Source organism: Castor canadensis, chromosome 7 (assembly GCF_047511655.1).
Source record: "Castor canadensis chromosome 7, mCasCan1.hap1v2, whole genome shotgun sequence".
Classification (NCBI taxonomy): Eukaryota; Metazoa; Chordata; class Mammalia; order Rodentia; family Castoridae; genus Castor; species Castor canadensis.
In genome coordinates, this window is record NC_133392.1 from 143,628,866 (window position 1) to 143,648,701 (window position 19,836).

General features: G+C 40.8%; 1 protein-coding gene across 2 annotated transcripts in view; it reads right to left on the reverse strand.

Moving 5' to 3' along the window:
- Dhdds (dehydrodolichyl diphosphate synthase subunit) overlaps nucleotides 1-19,836 on the reverse strand; it is a 29,239-nt gene that overhangs the window by 2,201 nt on the left and 7,202 nt on the right. For both annotated transcript variants that reach the window (XM_074080905.1, XM_020158701.2), the window contains exons 5-8: nucleotides 18,794-18,910; nucleotides 17,869-17,970; nucleotides 11,759-11,873; nucleotides 8,639-8,746 (exon numbers count right to left, since the gene is read on the reverse strand). In XM_074080905.1, coding sequence (XP_073937006.1) covers nucleotides 8,639-8,746; nucleotides 11,759-11,873; nucleotides 17,869-17,970; nucleotides 18,794-18,910 — 442 coding nt within the window. The remainder of the gene's footprint in view (nucleotides 1-8,638; nucleotides 8,747-11,758; nucleotides 11,874-17,868; nucleotides 17,971-18,793; nucleotides 18,911-19,836) is intronic.

Below are 19,836 nucleotides of genomic sequence, written 5' to 3' on the forward strand. Positions count from 1 at the left end.
ATGTGGGTAGCACTGGGGTGAAGGAGGTGGGGTTGGGGCCCAGAGTGAGCCAAGTGAGGTAGAATAGTGGAGAGTTCCATCTTGGTTTGATTTGTGTGAAACTATCTGTATTCCTTAAAATTCTTGTCAGGGAACCAGGAAAATCAGGGGCAGGAGGGTGTTTCCGATTTCTGATTTCCCCCAACCAACTAGCTTCATGGCTTTGAGAAAATCCTCTCCTAACCTCATTTCTTCATCTGTAAAGTGGCGGTTGTGCCTACCTTGAAGAGTAGTTTTAAGGATTAGAGATAATATATGCAAAATCCTCTCTATCATATTAGCAGGTTCCCAGACATAAACAGCAATTTTACATGTTATTATGTCTACTGTCTGCTGCAGGGAAGGTCCTATACCTGTCTGGGGCACTATTCATTGGGTCACTTATTTTTTGGGGGGCTTGAACTCAGGGCCTTCACCTTGAGCCACTCCACCAGCCCTATTTTTGTGAAGGATTTTTCGAAATAGGGTCTCACAAACTATTTGCCCAAGCTGGCTTTGAACTGCAATCCTGATCTCTGCCTCCTGAGTAGCTAGGATTACTGGAGCTTGGCCTTGAACTCAGGACTTTGTGCTTGCTAAGCAGGCACTCTACTGCTTGAGCCATGTTTCTAGCAACTGGGTCACTTCTTATGGTCTGTTTTTCAGGGTTCAGCTCTAGACTTGCCTCTTGTATGGAGTCAGGCCTGACTCTTCCAGCAGATGGCTCTCCTATGGATGCTCTGAGAATCAGGTTCAACTCTCTTAAGTCACTTATTGCATCTGCCTAGAACAGGTGTCAGCATCTGCAGTCTGCTTTTTCTATTAGAAAGACACCCCTGAAGGCCCCCTAGAGCCCCCAGGGATCCTAGAACCAACTGACATCAGTCGTACTCCTCAGCAGCACTTCTCAGACCTGTGTATGTGTCTCAAGACAAACCATAAACTCCTATAGGTCAGGGACTGCTGAAAGTTGGGTCTGGGCTGTGCCTGATGTTTTCTATTGCTCCAGTTTATCTGGCCTACAGAGTCTTTGTACCAGAGGTCCTCCTGCCAAACCTGTTCCATGACTGAACAACCTTAGTTTTGGTTATGGTTTTTAAGACATGGTCTCCCTATGTTGCCCATGCTGGTTACAAACTCCTGAGCTCAAGAGATCCTCCTGTCTCAAGAGTCCCAAGTAGCTGAGACTACAGATCTGTGTCACTGCACCTGGCGAGCAACAGGGATTTTCCTACAGGTATCTTATAATCTGATGACTCTAACCACATCTGACTTTGTATTATGGTACCTGTGTTCAGGTCTTGTCCTAATCATCTTATCTCCTTGATTGCCCTGTCTTCATCCTTTAAAGAATGTGCACAAATAGTTCATCTGCTATTCACCTGACCCTCAGCATGAAGCTGTGATGGAGGTGCTGTTTACCCGCTAGAGGTTCATAGTAGAAAAAGTGGTTTGCTAAGGTCTCTCAGCAATAAAGGTGTATTGCATGAATACAGATGATAAAGGAGAATTCTGGAATAACCTTCTTGTATTGTCTTGAGTGGTTCTAGGCTTTCAAGGGTATTTCTCTGTTGCTGCTGTGATGAGTTATGAAGACTACAGGTGCAAGTAGTTGCTGCTAGGGCTCTCTGTTTTGTGAGAAGGGCTTCTTGGCCTTGATTAGGAGGACCCTGGGCCCATGTACAAGACTTTTTGGGGGTATGGAGTGATGCTGGGACACAGTCCTAGCATTCACGTGCTTGAAGGGTGAGTAGGACACAACCATGTATACAAAATATTGTAACACAAAATGTGGAAGAGATCACCAGGGAAGCAATAAAAAAGGCTAAGCAAGCTGAGAGGATAAAGCAGTTGTGGTTGATGAAGGTCAAGGAGCAATGAAACCTTATAGGTAGGCATTTAACCAATGGAGAGGATTCAGATAGAGGTGGGGTGTGTAGAGGGAGAAGAATATTCTGGGAATAAAAAAGTTGCATAAAATGGAAGTTTGCTTAGGCCAGAGTAAGTCTGCCTGGAGCACTGGGGTTTGGGAAGTTCCTCACCTGTCTAAAGCTATTTCTTTTTCTTTTCTTTTTTTTTTTTGCACTGGGGTTTTGAACTCAGGACCTCATGCTTGCTAGGCAGGAGCTCTTAGTCACTCTGCCAGCCCTCTAAGGCTATTTCTTAATCTGAAAAATTTAACAGAACCCACCTCACTGGGTTGTTTGAGGAACAATGAGATGATGAGTGCCTAACCTAGTGCCTGGCTGTTGTTAGCTATCTTGTCACTACCACTGTTGGCCAGGGCTTTGTTAGGCAAAGTCCTGGCAGAATAGAAAGGATGGGAGACACCCAGCCCCAGAAAGAGGAAATGCAAAGTTGGGTAAAGACACCTCATAAGGCTTAAGCTTCTTCCATGTGGCAGCCTTTATGGAATACCAGCAACAGAGGCAGTAGTCAAGACAGAACCTTGGGCCCTATTTGCCAGAAATTAGTGGCTCACTGTGAGGATGATGGAGAGAGACCATATGTTCCAGTCTCCTTGTTTTATAGACAAGGATACTGAGCTCAATACACAAAGGGACTTGGCCTAGGTCACACAGCTGGTTGAAGTTCCTTGGTTTCTCTAAGGTAGCTTCTTGAGAGGATAATGGAAATGTATCCTGTATCTATGGAGTACAATGGAGAAGCTGATGGCCTGATTCTATATACCTGTCTGACCATTCCCATGTGGTCTGGATTTACTCTCCCAATCTCAGAGGTGACTGATCTAGCTTCTCTGATCTAGCTTTTTCACAGGTACTCATCCTCAGAAAAACCAAGCTAACAGAAGTCCTAAAGGTCAATGTTTCTCTCTATCTGTATAATGGCCAAAGAAAATGAGAGTTAATTCTTTTAGAGACTTTTGCAATCTTGGTGCAAGGGCTCCAAAAAACTCATTTTGAGAAATATGGGTTTAACTTTTTTTTTAAAAGAGTAAAGCAAGCACAAAGTTTATTGAAAAGATATCAAAGTGCCCTAATGGGTTGGACGTAATGAAAGAGCTAAGCTGAACCTATTCACCTAAATCCTTCCTGGGCCTTAAAAGCATCTATGTTCTTGTTCTCTCCTAGGAAGAATCAGGAATAAGAGGTAATAGCCCCTCAAGACATTGAATCCCCAAATCTTCCTCCACTTTGCTGAAGCCTGGAGAGAGGCTATAAGTGCTACACTGCAAAACATTTATTAAGCGCTAGGGATGTACCTCAGTGTTGGAGCACCTGCCTAGCATGTATTAAAAAAAAAAAAAAAAAAAGGATTAGCCATGAAAAGTTCTCCCTGAAGCCATGACCAGCACATTCAGGTCAGCAGCATGAGGAATGCACTTGGGAGGACTGCCTTGAGACAAAGAGTGCATCTCCTATAGGAAACATGATGCTCTGAAGTGCCCCCAGAGTCTGCCTGGGGAATTACTAAGGATGAAATGAGCAGGGTACCTTGTGCATATGGCTTTTCTGGACAAAAGTCCAGAGACATGGTGGAAAATATTAACCACACACTCAGCACTTTTCATGTATTTTAATTGTTATAATCGTCTCATTTTATAGATTAGGAAAATGATACTCTGAGGGATTAAACCATCCAGGTCAGTCATATAACTAAATAGGCAGCAGCCTGATTCAATGCCTGAATAACTCAAGCTGTTAACTTCTCTTGAGAATACACTGACTATCTGAAGAGTACCACAAATATAATACAGTTTAAACTAGGATCAATGTACCACTAAAGGAGGTTTAGTGGGAATATGTCTTCTCCCTCTATACTATTATTTTTGAAGAGTAAGTGGACAAAAACTTTTTTACTCATCTGTCAGTGACCACTCATGGACCCATCATCCATGCAACCTGTAATGGAGGACCAGATGTTCTTTGCTCCTGAGGCCCTGCTTCCCTGGTCTGATTCCCTATCTGGGCCTTTCTGCTGACAAGTCCTACTGTATCATAGTTAAGATCTCCTCCCTTTGCCAGACTATAAGACTGGCTTGGTGACCAGTGGAGACTGTCATGGCCCTTCAAATACTAAGGTCAGTCCCCCAACAACTTATAGATGAGTTCTTCATCCCAGTAAGCTACTCAGGTCCAGAGCCAAGCTCCTTGCCTTCTGTCTTGGCTTCCTGCTGAGAACAGAGATACACTAGCTTAGCCTAGAGACAGAGCAGCTCAGATTTTGAGTTTGGATAATAGGGCAAGAGTACAGACATGGAGGTAGAAAACTGAAGGGTATGGGAGTAAGGAAGAGTAAAATGTTCAGTTTGGTCACAATGCAGGGTATGAAAAAAGGAAATGAGAGAAAAGGTTAGATCTTTCTGGGGTTAGTGGAGTGGTTCAAGCAGTAAGAGTGCCCGCCTAGCAAACGTAAGGCCCTGAGTTCAAACCCCAGTGCCACACACACACACAAAAACCAAGACCAGACTGGTAAAGATGTTAGTCTGGATTCACTCCCTTAATGCTTCTGTTCAAGGTGCAAAGATTTCTAAAATAGAACTTTGAGGGCTCCTGTATAGATCAAACCAAGTCAGAACCCCCATGGGACCCTGCTAGAAAATGCTTCAAGAAAATGTCTCTGTCTTAACTTTTGTTTCCTTACTCTGAAAATGGGGGCAATAATAATAGAATCTACCTTACAGTGCTTGATATCCATGTAAAGGATGCCTATATAAGCAAGAGCTTAATAAAAGTTTGCATTTATGCTTCATAGGTATGAAACAGAATGCTGAATGGTTGTCCTCAAACATCCATCCCAGTCAGGCACCCATGGCTCACGCCTGTAATTCTAGCTACTCAGGAGGCAGAGATCAGGAGGATCGCAGTTTGAAGTCAGCTTGGGCAAATAGTTCTCAAGACCCTATCTTGAAAATACCCAACATAGAAAAGGACTGGTGGAGTGTGGGTTAAGTGGTAGAATGCCTGCCTAGCAAGTGAGAGGCCCTGAATTCAAACCCCACTACCTCAAAACAAAACAAAACAAAAAGCCCAAAAAACATTTATCCCAGGAAACAGCAGAACTGTCTACCCAAGTCACTGCCCAAGTCACAACCTACATGTCTTGGTTTCTAATAATGTCAGTGTTTTTATTTATCTGGTTTATCCCAAAAAGAAACAATGAAAGAGTTTCAGAATGACATGATAACATAACCACTAACAGACTTCATTAATAATGTTCAAGTTTGCATTTCAGGGTGTATTATCCTTAGAATAGATTCCAGTAAAGGTATATAGTCAGAGAACTGATTTAAGGTAACTTGAATTAATTCCTTTCTCTGGAGAGTAATATTATTACCTTGACATTGTTGGTTTCATTTGCTTGGTTTCTTTGTTTTTTGGGGTTTTTTTTGTTTTGTTTCTTTTCAAGATAGGGTCTTACTATGTAGCTCAGGCTGGCTTCAAACTCACAGTCCTCTTGCCTCAACCTTTTTTTTTTTTTTTTTTGTGGGACTAGGTTTGAACTTAGGGCTTTATACTTGTAAAGCAGGTATTCTTCTGTTTGAGCCTCTTGCCTTAGCCTTCTGAGAGCTGGGATTATAGATATACCCTACCATGTTGGCTTGTTTTTGTTTTAACTCTTATTGTGATCCCCCACCTTCAGTCTTCCCCTGCCCAAGTGATACCTTGAGGCACATTCTCTCTCACCTTGGCTGTGGCAGGAATTTGGTCTCTTGGCTCTGACTCCTACCCTCTATAAATCCTGAGTGATTTTTACTAAATGCCAATAAGATCCTTTCACTCCTCTGACTGAGTCCTTCAATTTTATTACCATCACTACTAAGCTCTGTATAATCAAAGGTCTGACCCCCTTCAGCCTCATCTCCTCCCACCCCTGGAACACTTGCCTCTTGTTTTGTACTCCCAAAACCCAAACTTTATGACCATAGTATCCATCCTTTGCCTTTCTTCATTACCTTCTAGCACATCATCACTCTGTGTATTCTTCATTGTCTTACTGCAATCAGGAATTGTTTTTACATATTTATTTGTTTATTATATATCTTCTCAACTAACAATATAAGTTCTATGAAGGCAGAGATCTTGTCTGGCAGGCTAACTGCTGACTCTCCTGTGCCCAACATCACACTGGACAGACTAAGGACTCAATAAACATTTATGGCAAAGATGAAGAAACCTGAGGTAACTACTGTAATAACCATGTGCAAAGAATCTAAGCAACCTGAAATTACTGTAAAAAGCTTCTAGTTAGCTAAATTAGAGATCCATACATAAGAATATCCATATGCAAAAGCTCATGTTCCGAGCTCTTCTGGGTTTCATGCAGAGCCAATTTGCTCTCACTTTATAAGTTCTGACACACTTGATTAACTGGTTTCTTTGCCAATAGCTGACTTGAACAGCAAACAGCAGGAAAGAGAAGGAGGGATGCTATTAAAATTAGCCATTGACATAGGATGTGAAAGAGGAAGGACACAGAAAGATACACAAAAAATCCCAAAGCTAGGTATTTTGAGATCATTTAGCTTAGAATAAACAACCCCACTCCTTCAAGGGCATAGCTATACAGCAGAGTGTTTAAAGATGGTATCATTTTCATCATCATTAGAAAGTGACTATTTTAGTCATCATTAGCAAATGTCTGGTAGATAGTATCAATAAATTAAGTACAAGACACTACAGAAAGTTTTCCATCAAACAGGTAAAAACAGAAGTTTTAGTTAAAGGAAACTTTGGTCATGTGGAAAAATGTGATATTCATTCCTTATTGGCAGTGAATAATTGAGGCTTTGCTGGGTTTTTTGTACTTTTTCTAAACTTCCTCAATTTCCTCATATTCTGAGACTCAGTGATCAAACACATGATAAAACATTTATGATTTGATTGACTTATGCCAGGAGTTCTGAATTTGGGACTCATGAGAAGATTTTAGGGATTATCACAACCCCTGAAAATATTCTATGTATTTGAGTGACAAGTGCAGTTCTATGGAAATTGATCTGCAATTTTTCTATAGAAGTGGTCTGTAGCTTTCATTAGGTTTACCAAAAAGGCTTTAAAACCAAGGAGATTGAGAAGCTCTGACTTACATCACTATTTTTTTCTGGGCCATTATCTGTTCAGAATTAAGAAGCAGGACCAGGTATAATTTTAAAACTAAGGTTAATAGTTTTGTGGTGTTAGGCCAATTACTTGGTCTTTCTGACCCTCTGTTTCTGTATCTGAAAAATGAGGACACCAGACCTGCTAGATGGTTGAAAGGGTTACAGAAATGTACATGAAATGTACACAGTAGACCCTCAATATGTTACCCACCCTTACTCACACCACCATTATTATTAAGAGTGTTAACCAGATGCAGGTGACTGCCTCCTAATAAAACTTACAAAAGCTGGCGAACAAAATTGAAAACAGAATTTTTCAATCTTGACATAATGTAGTTTTATGCAATGGAAAGGCAAGGTTTTTTTTTTGGCCGTAGTGAGGTTTGAACTCATGGCCTCAAACTTGCTAGGCAGGTGCTCTACCACTTGAGTTACTCCACCAGTCCTTTTTTGTGTTGGGTATTTTTGAGATAGAATCTTGAACTATTTGCTCGGGCTGGCTTCAAACCGAAATCTACTGATCTCTGCCTCTTTTGTAGCTAGGATTATAGGCGTGAGCCACCGGTACCCAGCTGTTATTTTATTCTTAATCCTTTCTGGAAGAGGGTTGGATTTTGCATACTTCCATTGTAACAATTTTTTGTTTTATTTTGTCAAACTTGCACTGGCCTTGAAATCAAAATCTTGCCTCAGGCTCCCAAGTAGCTGGAACTACAGGTATGTAGCCCCATCCCAGGCTACAAGCTTTTAGTAGACTAATATCTTCAGGGAATAATGGATAATCTCTCTAAGAAGCCTTTCCCCAGGTATGTAAGAGATTAAAAGACTTGTACTTTTTTTTTTTTTTTTTTTTTGTGGTACTGGGGTTTGAACTCAGAGCCCAACACTTGCTAGGCATGTGCTGTACCACTTAAGTCATTCTACCATCCCTGTTTTGTGTTGGGCTTTTTTGAGATAGGGTCTTGAAAACTATTTGCCCAGACTGGCTTCAAACCATGATCTGCCTGATCTCTGCCTCCTGAGTAGCTAGGATTGTAAACCACTGGCGCCTGGCTCCTATCTTCTTATTGACTATAAGTTCCTGATAAATTTTTTTTTCTATTTACTCATTTACAGAAAGAGGCTAATAAGACTTCCTTGACTGGGTACTTGGAAGCAAAAAAAAAAAAAAAAAAAAAAGTTGAGTTTGTGGTGCATGCCTGTTATCCCAATGACAGTGGGAAGTTTTAAAATAGGATTGCAGATCAGGATGGCCTAGGCAAAAAAATGAGACCCTATCTCCAAAATAACCAGAGCAAAAAGGGCTAGAGTCATAACTCAGTCACCACAGCACCTGCCTTATGAGTACAAAGCCCTGAATTCAAATGCCATTACTGCCAAAAATTAAGATACTACATGTAAAACATCCACAGTGTCTAACACAGGAGATGCTCAGTGAGTTTAGCTACTGTCATCGTCATCATCATCATCATTACTCTGCTTATCAGAAAAGTGGCCAATCAACATTAACTTTTTCTTGCATCCCACCCAGTCACGCCAGCCCCAAATTCATACCTGAAGTGTGCTATGGTTCGCCTGAAATTGCAGGATGGCCTCACACAGGTTCCAAAATGTGTATTCTGGCCACAGAATTGGTTGAAACACTAGGCATGAATGGGAGGCCTGGGAAAAATACAGAAAAAAAGAGTATAGTTTAGTTACTGTGGCTGTGCCACATTGCTGGTCAGTCCTCCAGTGGAGGAACAGGCTGAGCTGGAAAACTAGGAAAGGAGATGGCATAGGCATTCTGAGCTGCAACTGCTTCTGATACCAGTCCTGATTCCCTCACTGATGTGTGTAGCAGTTAGATCACCTGCCTGTGTCAAAGCATAACTAGGCTAGATCAACATTTCTGCCAGGATTTTTCTAAGACCCAATCTTAAGACTCTAAAATAACATCTGGATTGTTATTAACTCTTGGAAGTCATCTGAGAGACATGCTGATAAAAGTCAGTGAAGAACAAATGGTAGCTGCCATTGTTAATTTTAAGTAGTAGCACTATGGCATTGTGGTTAAGTGCATGGATTCTGCAGTCAGACTGCCTGGCTCTGAATCATGGCTCTCAATACTATTCAAGCTGGGTGAGTTATTTAATCTCTCTGGGCCCTCACCTTCCTCAAATGTAAAGTCAGGTGATGCAAGTATTTAGTTTTTAGGGTACTATGAAAATTGAATGTACATAACAGAGAACACAGAACAGGGTGAACATGAATAATAATCACTACCATTGAGCTATCCCACAGCCTCTGAAATATCTTTGATAGCCACTGCATGTTATCTTTAGGGGTGAGGAATCCAGTGCTTCAAGGGGGATAACTTAAGTTGTCAGGTAGCTTCCTATGCTAAACCAATGTAATCTTTCCCACAAGTAGTTTCTCTGGAACAAGTTTGTTTCCATTTCAAAAAAGTGACATTCTTTCAAAGGTTCAAAGGATAGCTTAGAGTTGCCTGTTATCTGTTCCCAAGCCTGCAATGACTTGGTTGAGTTTGTTTTTGCCAACAAAGTATAAGTTTCAAAACGGAGGGGATCATTTCTAACTTGGTTATGACTTTTTTTTTTTTTTTTGACAGTACTGGGGTTTGAACTAAGCACTTTTCACTTGCTAAGCAGATGATCTACCACTTGTACTGTGTACCCAGCCTACTTTTTACTCTAGTTCATTTTTTAATAGGGTCTTGTTTTTATGCCTAGGCAACCTGGACATTTCCTTTTTATGGCTCCTGCCTACCTGGGATGACAGGTATGTACCACCATACCAGCTTTTATTGAGATGGGGATCTAACTGTTTACCCAGGCTAGCTTCAATTATCTCCTGATCAACCTTTCTCAAGTAGTCAAGATTATAGGCATAAGCCACTGTGCCTGTGGATACTCCCATATTTAAATCACAAAGGAAGAACACAATACTTTTTTCTGAGAAATAAACTTACCTTTTGTGGATCACTATCTGCTGCTTGTTCCTTCTAAGACATGAAATTCCTTGCTATGGAGGTTGGTTTCTCCTGGTAGGTCCTCTAGTTTATCAATGTGGTTTTTTTTTTTTTTTTTTTTGTCATTTTTGGTAGGACTGGGGTTTGACTTAGGGCAAACCAGGTGCTCAATGGCTTGAGCCACATCTCCATTCCATTTTTGCTCTGGTTATTTTGGAGATGAGGTCTTATGAACTATTTGCCTCAAACTACAATCCTACCAATCTCTGCCTTCAAGTAGCTATGATTACAGACATAAGCCACTGGTGTCCTTTGTTTCTTTAAAGTGGTGGGGTTCAAAATCAGGGCCTTGCGCATGCTAGACAGGCACTCTACTACTCAACTACATGTCCAGACCCTCACTGTGGTCTCTTAAATCTCAATGCCCAAAGTAAAGTTTCCAAATGTGATCTGCGCAGCAGAGCAGGTCACAGAACCATAGGTAGCCATCAAACTTCCTTCAGGACAGCAAAAGACTGAAGGTGTCTTCAGTAGCTACTTTTAGTTCAATTTTTTTTTTTTTTTTTGGTGGTACTGGGGGTTTGGTCTCAGGACTTTGTGATTCCGAGACAGGTACTATACCAACTGAGCCACACCTCCAGTCCATTTTGCTATGGTTATTCTGGAGATGGGGTCTCATGAACTATTTGCAAGGCTGACTCAAACCTCGATCCTCCTGATCTCAGTACCCTAGATAGGTAGGATTACCAGTATGAGCCACAGAGGCCTGAGCCATGGGTATCGGGCTCACTAGTTCATTTTAAGACTGTGGTCCATTAAAATTTCTAAACTTTTTGTGAGCAGCATCTAAGCTCAGTCTCCTTCCAACCTCTCCATGGAAGAAAACGTCCCCCAGTCATGTGCTGTCCAGAGACCAAGACAATAAAGCATGAAGATTTTAAAGGAAAAACAAACTTAATTGGATATGAGCTTTTCTAGGAACTAGATACACTAGAGTCACTGAGCAAAAAAGCAAACCCTTGAGGGTTTACATGTAGTTTAGATCCTTCATGGAATGTGCCTACAATAGATGTTGCTCTGTATGCTGAAGACGAGAGACTAGTAACTGCAAAGCAAGGTTTTAGTGGCTGGCAAGTGAACAAGGTTTCAAGGCCCCATTCCTTGAACAGGGTACAAGGAAAGTTTTCACTATGGTTGGATAGCCTTGATTTTCTCGCTAGGCTGGATGTCTTGCACTTTGGAAAGCAAGAACCACACAAGGCTGGACACTGGTGGCTCGTACCTGTAATCCTAGCTACTCAAGAGCCGGAGATCCAGAGGACTGTGGTTCAAAGTCAACCTGAGCAAATGGTTCTTGGGATCCTATCTTGAAAATATCCAACACAAAACAGGGCAGGTGGAGTGGCTCAAGGGGTAGAGTGCCTGCGCAGCAAGTGTGCGGCCCTGAGTTCAAGCCCCAGTACCACCAAAAAAAAAAAAAAAAAAGGCTTTCAAAGCCAGAGTAGGATGAAGAAGGGAAAAGGGAAAGCAAATGTCACCATGCACAACCTAGAGATACACTTGTCCAGATTTTATACCCTCTGCCCCAAGATCTCTGATTCTACAATGGTTGGGAGTAGGATAAACTACTTCCATCCAGTCTATGGGTGCAGTTCCAGTGTTCAGCCCAACACAATCATTAACAGAATTTCAAATAAACCTACCTGCCAGAGCAAGAAGTCACTCAGCCGTACTTCTCCAGAAGTTCTTATCAAGAGGTCAGGGTTAGGAGAGTGGTTGGAATAGAGGCACTTATCAAGCAGAGACTCAGAAACATCACTAAGGTGAGCAGAAGACAGAAAGCACACATTTCATTTCTTTCTGTATTATTCTTACTATACTTCCATTTATAAGGCTTCCTAGTTTATAGAGGACCGTCAAATACACTCTCCAATATAACCTGGTACACAGAAGGTCCTCAACAGATTTTTGTTTGTTAAATTCGTTAATGTGTGTAATGTTGGGGATCAAAACCAGGGTCTCACACATGTTAAGGAAGTGCTCGACAACTGAGCTATATCCCTAGCTCCACAAACTATTTTAAATCTTAACTATTTAAGGTATGTCTGTTCTCATTTTATAGATAAGAAAACTGAGACTCAGAGAAGGTGAATAATTTCCCCAAAGTCATTTAGCTTTAGGCCTAAAACCAGAATACCCACTAGAATGTGTTGTTCCTCACTTATAACATCTTTTTTTTTTTTTTTAATTATGTTGTACTGGGTAAAACATCTTGTTTTAACAGGGCACCGGTGGCTCATGCTTGTAATCCTAGCTACTGGGAAGGCTAAAATCAGGAGCATAGCACTTCCAAGCAAGCCTGGGCAAATGGTTCACAATACCCAGCTCCAAAATAACCACAGTAAAATGGGCTGGAGGTGTGGTTCAAGCAGGAGAACAATTGAGACCCCTTAGTTCAAACACCAGTACCACAAAGTCATATGAGCACTAAAATACTACAAAAAAATGAAAAAAAATCCACAATATTCAGTATTTTCATCTCTCTCCCTCTGCTAGTAATTGATCCCAAGGCCTTGCACATGCTAGGTACACACTCTACCAATGAACAATAGCCCCCCAGGATTTTAAATAATCACTTTTCTTATGCTTGGTAAGAGTCACTTTCCCAAGTAATGTCTACACACTCAGAAAGGAGATGGAATTGAGGAAAACTGGTGACTGCCAGCATTTAACTAAAGTAAAACTTTCCTGTCCATGAAAAGAGGATACTTGCAAGGCTGATATTGGTTGGCTCCAAGAACATTATCTATGCTACCAAGCATCCAGGAGTAGAATTTGGGATCTCCAAATGTAAGAGTTATATCTTGGGGAAGGTCCCACCAAGGTTCTCTTGGTGGGAACATGTTTCTGGATGCGTAATAAAGAAAGCAGAAAGATCTGGGATGAGTGTTCAAGCCAGACTATAAATTGGACATAGTGGTTCATGACTGAAATACCTGCAGTGGGGAGAATGCTACAGGAAGATCGAGTGTTCAAGGCCAGACTAGGTTATAGAGAGAGAACCTGTCTCAAAAAAAAAAAAAGTCCCAAACTCTATACTCATTGCCTGTATGCCTTTCCATCATCTTTTTGCAAAATGTAGAGACAGATTATTTACAGAAAAGGAGGTAAAGGGGTTAAACTGATTAAAGTACAATATATTTACAGGTAAAATACCAGGGCAAAAGTCCACTGAAAAATGGAACAGTTAAACAACGAAGGACAGAAATGTAAAACAGGTCATGTTAAGGAGGGTAAGAGTGGGAGGGAGAGGGTCAATGAAGAGGATAAAGGAGGGTGAATATGGTTGAGGTACTTTTTTTTTTTGGTGGTACTAGGGATTTGAACTAAGGGCCTCACACTTGCTATGTAGGCACTCTACCACTTGCCACTGTGCCAGCCCTTTTTTTCTGTTGGGTGTTTGCAGGGTCTTGTGGACTATTAACAAACTATTTGCTCCGACCAGCTTTGAAACATGATCCTTCTGATCTCTGGTTCCCAAGTAGCTAGGATTACAGGTGTGAACCACTGGTGCCTGGCTGAGGTACTTTCTATAAATGTATGACTATGAAAGATTGAAACCTGTCAAAAGTCATTTTAAGAAGGGGGAGGGAGAAGAGAGAGAGTGAAGGTGATGGACCAAACTGGGGTATAATACAAAACTGACAAAGTCAAAATGAAATACCTGTAGATTTTGGCTGACAAAAATCCACAACTAGTGCTAGCAGAGTGGCTCAAGTGGTAAGGTGGTCTGCCTTGAAAGTGTAAGACCATGAGTTCAAACCCTAGTGCCGTCCAGCACCCTCCCCCGACAAAAAAAACCCCACAAAAATGGTATTTATCTACATGAAGACTTTTCAAAATTATTTATGGGATAACAATAAAATACTAATTTTTGCCAAATTACAATAGTTGACATTTAAGAAATCTTGTAGGACTGGTGGAGTGGCTCAAGTGGCAACTAGACCTAGCAAGTGTGAGGCTCTGAGTTGAAGACCCAGTACCACAAAAAAAAAAAAAAAAAAAATTCTTGTGAGCTGGGATGTAGCTCAGTGGTAGAGCACGTGCCTAGTATTCAAGGCCCTGGGTTTGATCTCCAGCACTATAAAAGAAAGAAAAAAATCTCGGCAAGAATAAGATGAATGGGCATCTATAGACCAGCTCCTGAGGAACTTATCCAAAATGCAGAGAAAAGTCAAATTCAAGGATTTCATTGTGCATTATTTGTAATAAAAGAGAAATTGGAAACAACCTATACATCCAGCAAATATAAGAACAGTAAAGTAAATTGAGGTACAATATAGTTGGCAGCCAGTAAAAATAATAACCTGAAGAATTACTAAAAATATGGGATAAGGAAATGTACTCCTATTACAACATTAAAAGAATTTAAAAAAGCAAAATTCAGAATGTAAGTTCTTCACACTATGATGTCCTCTGTTATATTTATGTAATAATTGGATTGGTAAGTGTTTTTGGTTTTGGTGGTACTGGTGAATTTAAACACACTTGCTAGGCAGGCACTCTACCACTAGAGCCACTCCACTAACCCTGTTTTATGTTGGGTATTTCTGAGATAGGATCTTGTGAACTGTTTGCCTGGGCTGGCTTCAAACCACAATTCTTCTGATCCCTTGCTTCCTGAATAGCTAGGATTATAGGCATAAGCCACCAGCACTCAGCTTTGTTTTGTTTTGTGGTAGAACTGGGTTTGAACTCAGGGCTTTGTGCTTGCAAAGCAGGCTTAAGCCACACCTGCAGTCCACTTTGCTTTGGTTATTTTGGAGATGGGGTTTGTTGAACTAATTGCACAAGCTGGTCTAGAACTCACAATCCCTACCCGAGTGCTGGGATTACAGATGTGTACCACCATACCTGGCTTGGATTTCTGTTTAAACAAGATGACTCTGGCTAAACATCTAAGTAAGTGATCCTTCTGTCTCAGCTTCCAAAGTAGCTAGGACTGCAAGTGTTTGCCTTCACTTCTTAGGTCAGTACCAGTTCTGAACTGGCACACTGAGCATCCATAACTTAGTGAACAGCACCATGGGTTACTTATTTGTACACACGAATTAAATTGTGAACTGATTGAGGGCAAATGCCTTGTGCATTCATGTCTGTTTACATAGCCCTGAATTTGTTTTTGAATAAATGAATGAATGCATTACTACAAATAGATTTCAGAAATAAAAGCATATTGGTTTTCTGAATGTGAGGCACTTACAGGCTAAAAGTGTTTGCTGACATACTTTTTTTAATGTGTGGTACTAGGGTTTGAATTCAGGCCCTCACACTTGCGAAGCAGGTGAGCTACCACTTGAACCACCCCTCCAGCCTTGTTTTGTGTTGAGTTTTTTCAAGATAGGGTCTCATGAACTATTTGCCTTGGGCGTCTTTGAACCTCGATCCTCCGGATCTCTGTCTCCTGAGAAGCTAGGATTACAGGCATGAATCTCCAGCACCTGGCTTCATGACATACTTTTAAACAACCTGTAATCCAAGCACAAGATAACGTTGTCACTCTGGAGGGGAAAGATGAACACAACTCACTGTGAACACACACACACACACACACACGAGGCTGATGGAGTGGCTCAAGTGATAAAGAATCTGCCTAGCAAACCCTAATACCTTCAGAAAAACTTTAGTAAGTGCCTGTCATAGATTAAGTGCTCAGTAAATGGTAGTATTATTATTATACCTATTATTTTATAAGGACCACAGAGGCCTTTAAGAAGCTGAGTGAGAGGAGAGGGAGGAAGGGAAGAAAACAAAAAAAAACCAAGTAATCTGTTCAAAGTAACTGATATTTAACTATTCTTCAGGCTCAAACTTATTCCTTCTAAACTTCCAGACTCACAAAATAATCTATTAATTTTATTGCTAGAAAAAAACATACACTCTGTAAGAAAGGAAAGGGAGGAACCAAGAGCAGTAATGAGAAAACAGGGAAATCTAACAATTAGGTAGTTTCTAATTCTAATAACTCATTGACTTTCTGATATGCAGATTTGTCTAAATCTGAATAACATACAGTACTGCCTAGGCCCTAATGAGCCCAGCCTGAACTGGAAATCAAGCTGCAGGAGCTGGTGGGTTGAGACATCAGCTTCTTGACACTGGTAATACTACCTAGCCCATACCCATTGTCATGAGAATCCCAGAGAGGCAGGTTATTAAATAAAACAAGCAGAGAACATGGGCGGGAGAAAATTTGCAGGACAAGAAGCACAAGGTAAGGTCAACAGCTACAGCAATGTAATGTCAGGGTAAAATGCACTAGACTAGGAGTCAAGGTCAGAGTTCAAGTCTTAGGTGGGCAAGAGGATTGAAAGTTTGAGACCAGCCTGGGCTGATTGAAGTCCACTCTATCTCAAATCTCAAAAAGCCAAAAAACCAAAAACCAAAATGAAACTTTGCTCTTTCCTTCTTATGTTTCCTATTCTCTATATCTATCTATCTGCCTGCCTATCTATCTTTTATGATGCTGAAGGGTAAACACAAGGCCTTGTACATGCAAGGTAAGTGCTCCAATACTGAGCTTCATTCCTAGCCATAACTTTTTTTTTCCTGGCGGTACTGGGGTTTGCCTAGCCCTAACTTTCTGAGACAGGTCTTGCTACCCCAGCCTGGCCTTAAACTCAAGGTCCTCCTGCCCTAGCTTCCTGAGTAGCTGGGATTACAAGGTTGAGCCACCTTGCCCAACTTCTTGATTTTTTTAATGTACTCTTTTTTTTTTTTTGCTTGTACTGGGGCTTGAATTCAGGGCCTACACCTCCACACCTTGAGCCACTCGACAAGCCCTTTTTTGTGATGGTTTTTTTTTTTTTTTTTTTTCATTTTTCTTTTATTATTCATATGTGCGGTTTTTTTTTTTTTTTTGAGATGGGGGTCTCTTGAACTATTTGCCTGGGCTGCCTTCGAACTGCAATTCTCCTGATCTCTGCCTCCTGAGTAGCTAGAATTACAGGCGTGAGCCACCACCACCCAGCTTTTAATCTACTTTCAAGTGAAGCAAATCATACTTAAGAAGGGAATCAGAGTAATTCCTGGGCAAGATCTCATATAATATAGAAAAAGGACAAAATTCTGAAATCGACAGCTTTAAATATGAGTTCAAGCACTCACTAATTACATGACCTTGGGTAAGTTATTTCAATGCTCTGTTTTCTCATTTGTAAAATGGACAAAAGACTTGAATCTCTCATATATAAGGTTAATAATTTGATAAAATATGCATTTCCTAGGCTATTTTTTCTACTATTATTTTACTATTGCTATTATTAGTTTACTAATACTACTAAAGGTTACACTAATAACAACATGGAAAGGACCAAAAACACAAATGGTTTCAAAAGTCCCATCTAGCTCTAAAAATTAGGATTTTACTCTGTTGCTAATGATTACCAACTTTCTTTCTTTGATAATCTTGTAAAACTGTAACATGAGAGACCTAAAAGACACTCTCCCCAACAAAATACATTCCTAAAAAGTCACTCTTGGAAAAATACTGTCAAAAGGTAAGAAGGATCATTTTTTATTGAACGGGATGACCTTAACATTTGCTTTGCTGTTTCTTCATATGTGGTAAACATAGACAAAACCTGAAGTAGACTATAAGCCAATCCTAATAACCTCTATGTTTGGGGATACCTTAAAATCTTTAAATGTGCATCCCTGATTTGGACTCTGGCCAAGTACATGATACAGGAGGGGTATTAACACTTGGTGCAAACCTGTTCTATTAGTTACTATGAGAAACAACTCCAGGTACCTGGGATCTAGCAGACCTTGCTCTACTCCCCAGGCCATCTCTCTCACAGCATTGGTGATCTCATGACGGGATGTATATGCAAAGCAGATATTGAGGAAACACCTGAGAGGGCAGAACAGAATAATTTATTAAGGTGGGAGCACGGACTGGAGATTGGATCTCTGATTAGAGCAGCCCATCCTTGAAAGGACACCGCCCCCCGCCCCACCCCGAGTGTTAACTGTACATACTTCTCAAAGGTAAGAAGTATGAGGGTTTTTTTGTGATTTCCAAGATTTCTTTGAATAAACATGTTACTAGTTTTAAAAGACAAATATTAAATGGCTCTTATTGCCTTATCCCTCTCCCCTTCTACTGCCAACCAGCTTACAGCGGATGTAAATCCACTGTGATATTAGCACAAGCAAAGAACAAAGGAAGGAGACCTGATACAAACATACTGTCAAGCATATTCCAAAGCCATACATAATGAAGTTTGGATTGCTGAACTCTATTTCTCTCAGCATTTGTACAACCTCCCAAGGTCATACTGTCCATGGGTTAAAAGAGTGGGATAGAAAAATAATTTCTTTTAGGACCTGTCTTTAGAGACAAGAATTAGGGCTCCTGCATTCCCACTCCAACTCCTGTCAAGTTAAAATATATGTATAACTCAGGGACTCCAGTCATCAAACACACACACACACACACACACAAATTTGGGGGAGGCAAAAATAAGAAAGTGTATTTACACACAGACATAACATGGTAGTACAGTAGCATGCCCTACAGACGGAAGGAGGAAACTCCTGTCTCTAAGCACCTCAAACTGCCCTCATTGCCCCTTCTATCAGACACAGACCAAGGGAGGCTCCTGATGGCTCCCTAAAATCAGAAGGGAGTCAAAGATTGATACAACTCCCTGAGGGAAAATCTGAGAACTTACCTGTTGTAAGTCTTAGTGGCCTGTACACCTTGTGCAATCAGCTCCTGAAGGTCTAAGGGCAACAAATGTAGATCACCCAGGACCCGGACACACACCCCATATTTCTTCAGCTTCTCCCTGATCAGTGAAAAAAGAGGCAGCATTAGGACAGAGCATCTCCTGAGTCAGAGATGGCAAGGTGCTGAGATAAGAACCAATAATCAGTTTCTGAGTGCTTTCCTACATCAGGCATTGTCCTCAACACTCTGAAAGGAGTATGCTACAGCACCGAGCCTCAGATAGGTTATCGATAGAGATGGTCTAGATATTATATGCTGTGTTTGATGTGAACTCCAGGTCTGTCTCCCTTGAGAACTTGTGACCACAAATTATACCACCTGTTGGCAAGCTGGATTTTACATACTCTATGATATGTCTGTCCCATTTTGACAAGGAAGTAAACTGCTCTAGGGCAGGATCTGTATTATTTGTTACTTTTGTTATATTCTGATGAAATATGAAATGACATCTAACATTAATTATATGTTCCTAGGTGCCAGACAGTGGTCCTTAGACCATGTGCATGCTTTACATGTACTAATACATTCCTATCCTTATACAACCTAAGAAGTACATACCATAATTAATCCTGTTTTACAAATGAAGAACCTAAAGTATAGGGAGGTTAGATAATTTGTTCAGACAGCTGGTAAATAGACAGGCAAGACTTGAACCAGGCAAGTCTAGCTACAGAGCCTGTCCTCTTAATCATATTACAGTGTTTCCACACCGTAACTCCCAAACTGTACTCATGGTAAGTGAATACACTGTTACCTACCCAGCTTCTCTCACTGGGAATGCTATGCAGAAACTAAATGCTTCAAGGTTGGAAAGTGGAAGCTTAATTGTATGGTGCATGGATCTCTGGCAAAGCCTGAAGAACCTTGATCCAGAGCCAAAGGCCACATCCATAGGCTGTCAACCCTATGTAAACTTTGAGTACACTTCTTCAAGGTTTGTGAAGCAAAATCTAATCATCTAAATTTGAGACCTTACTGCAATTG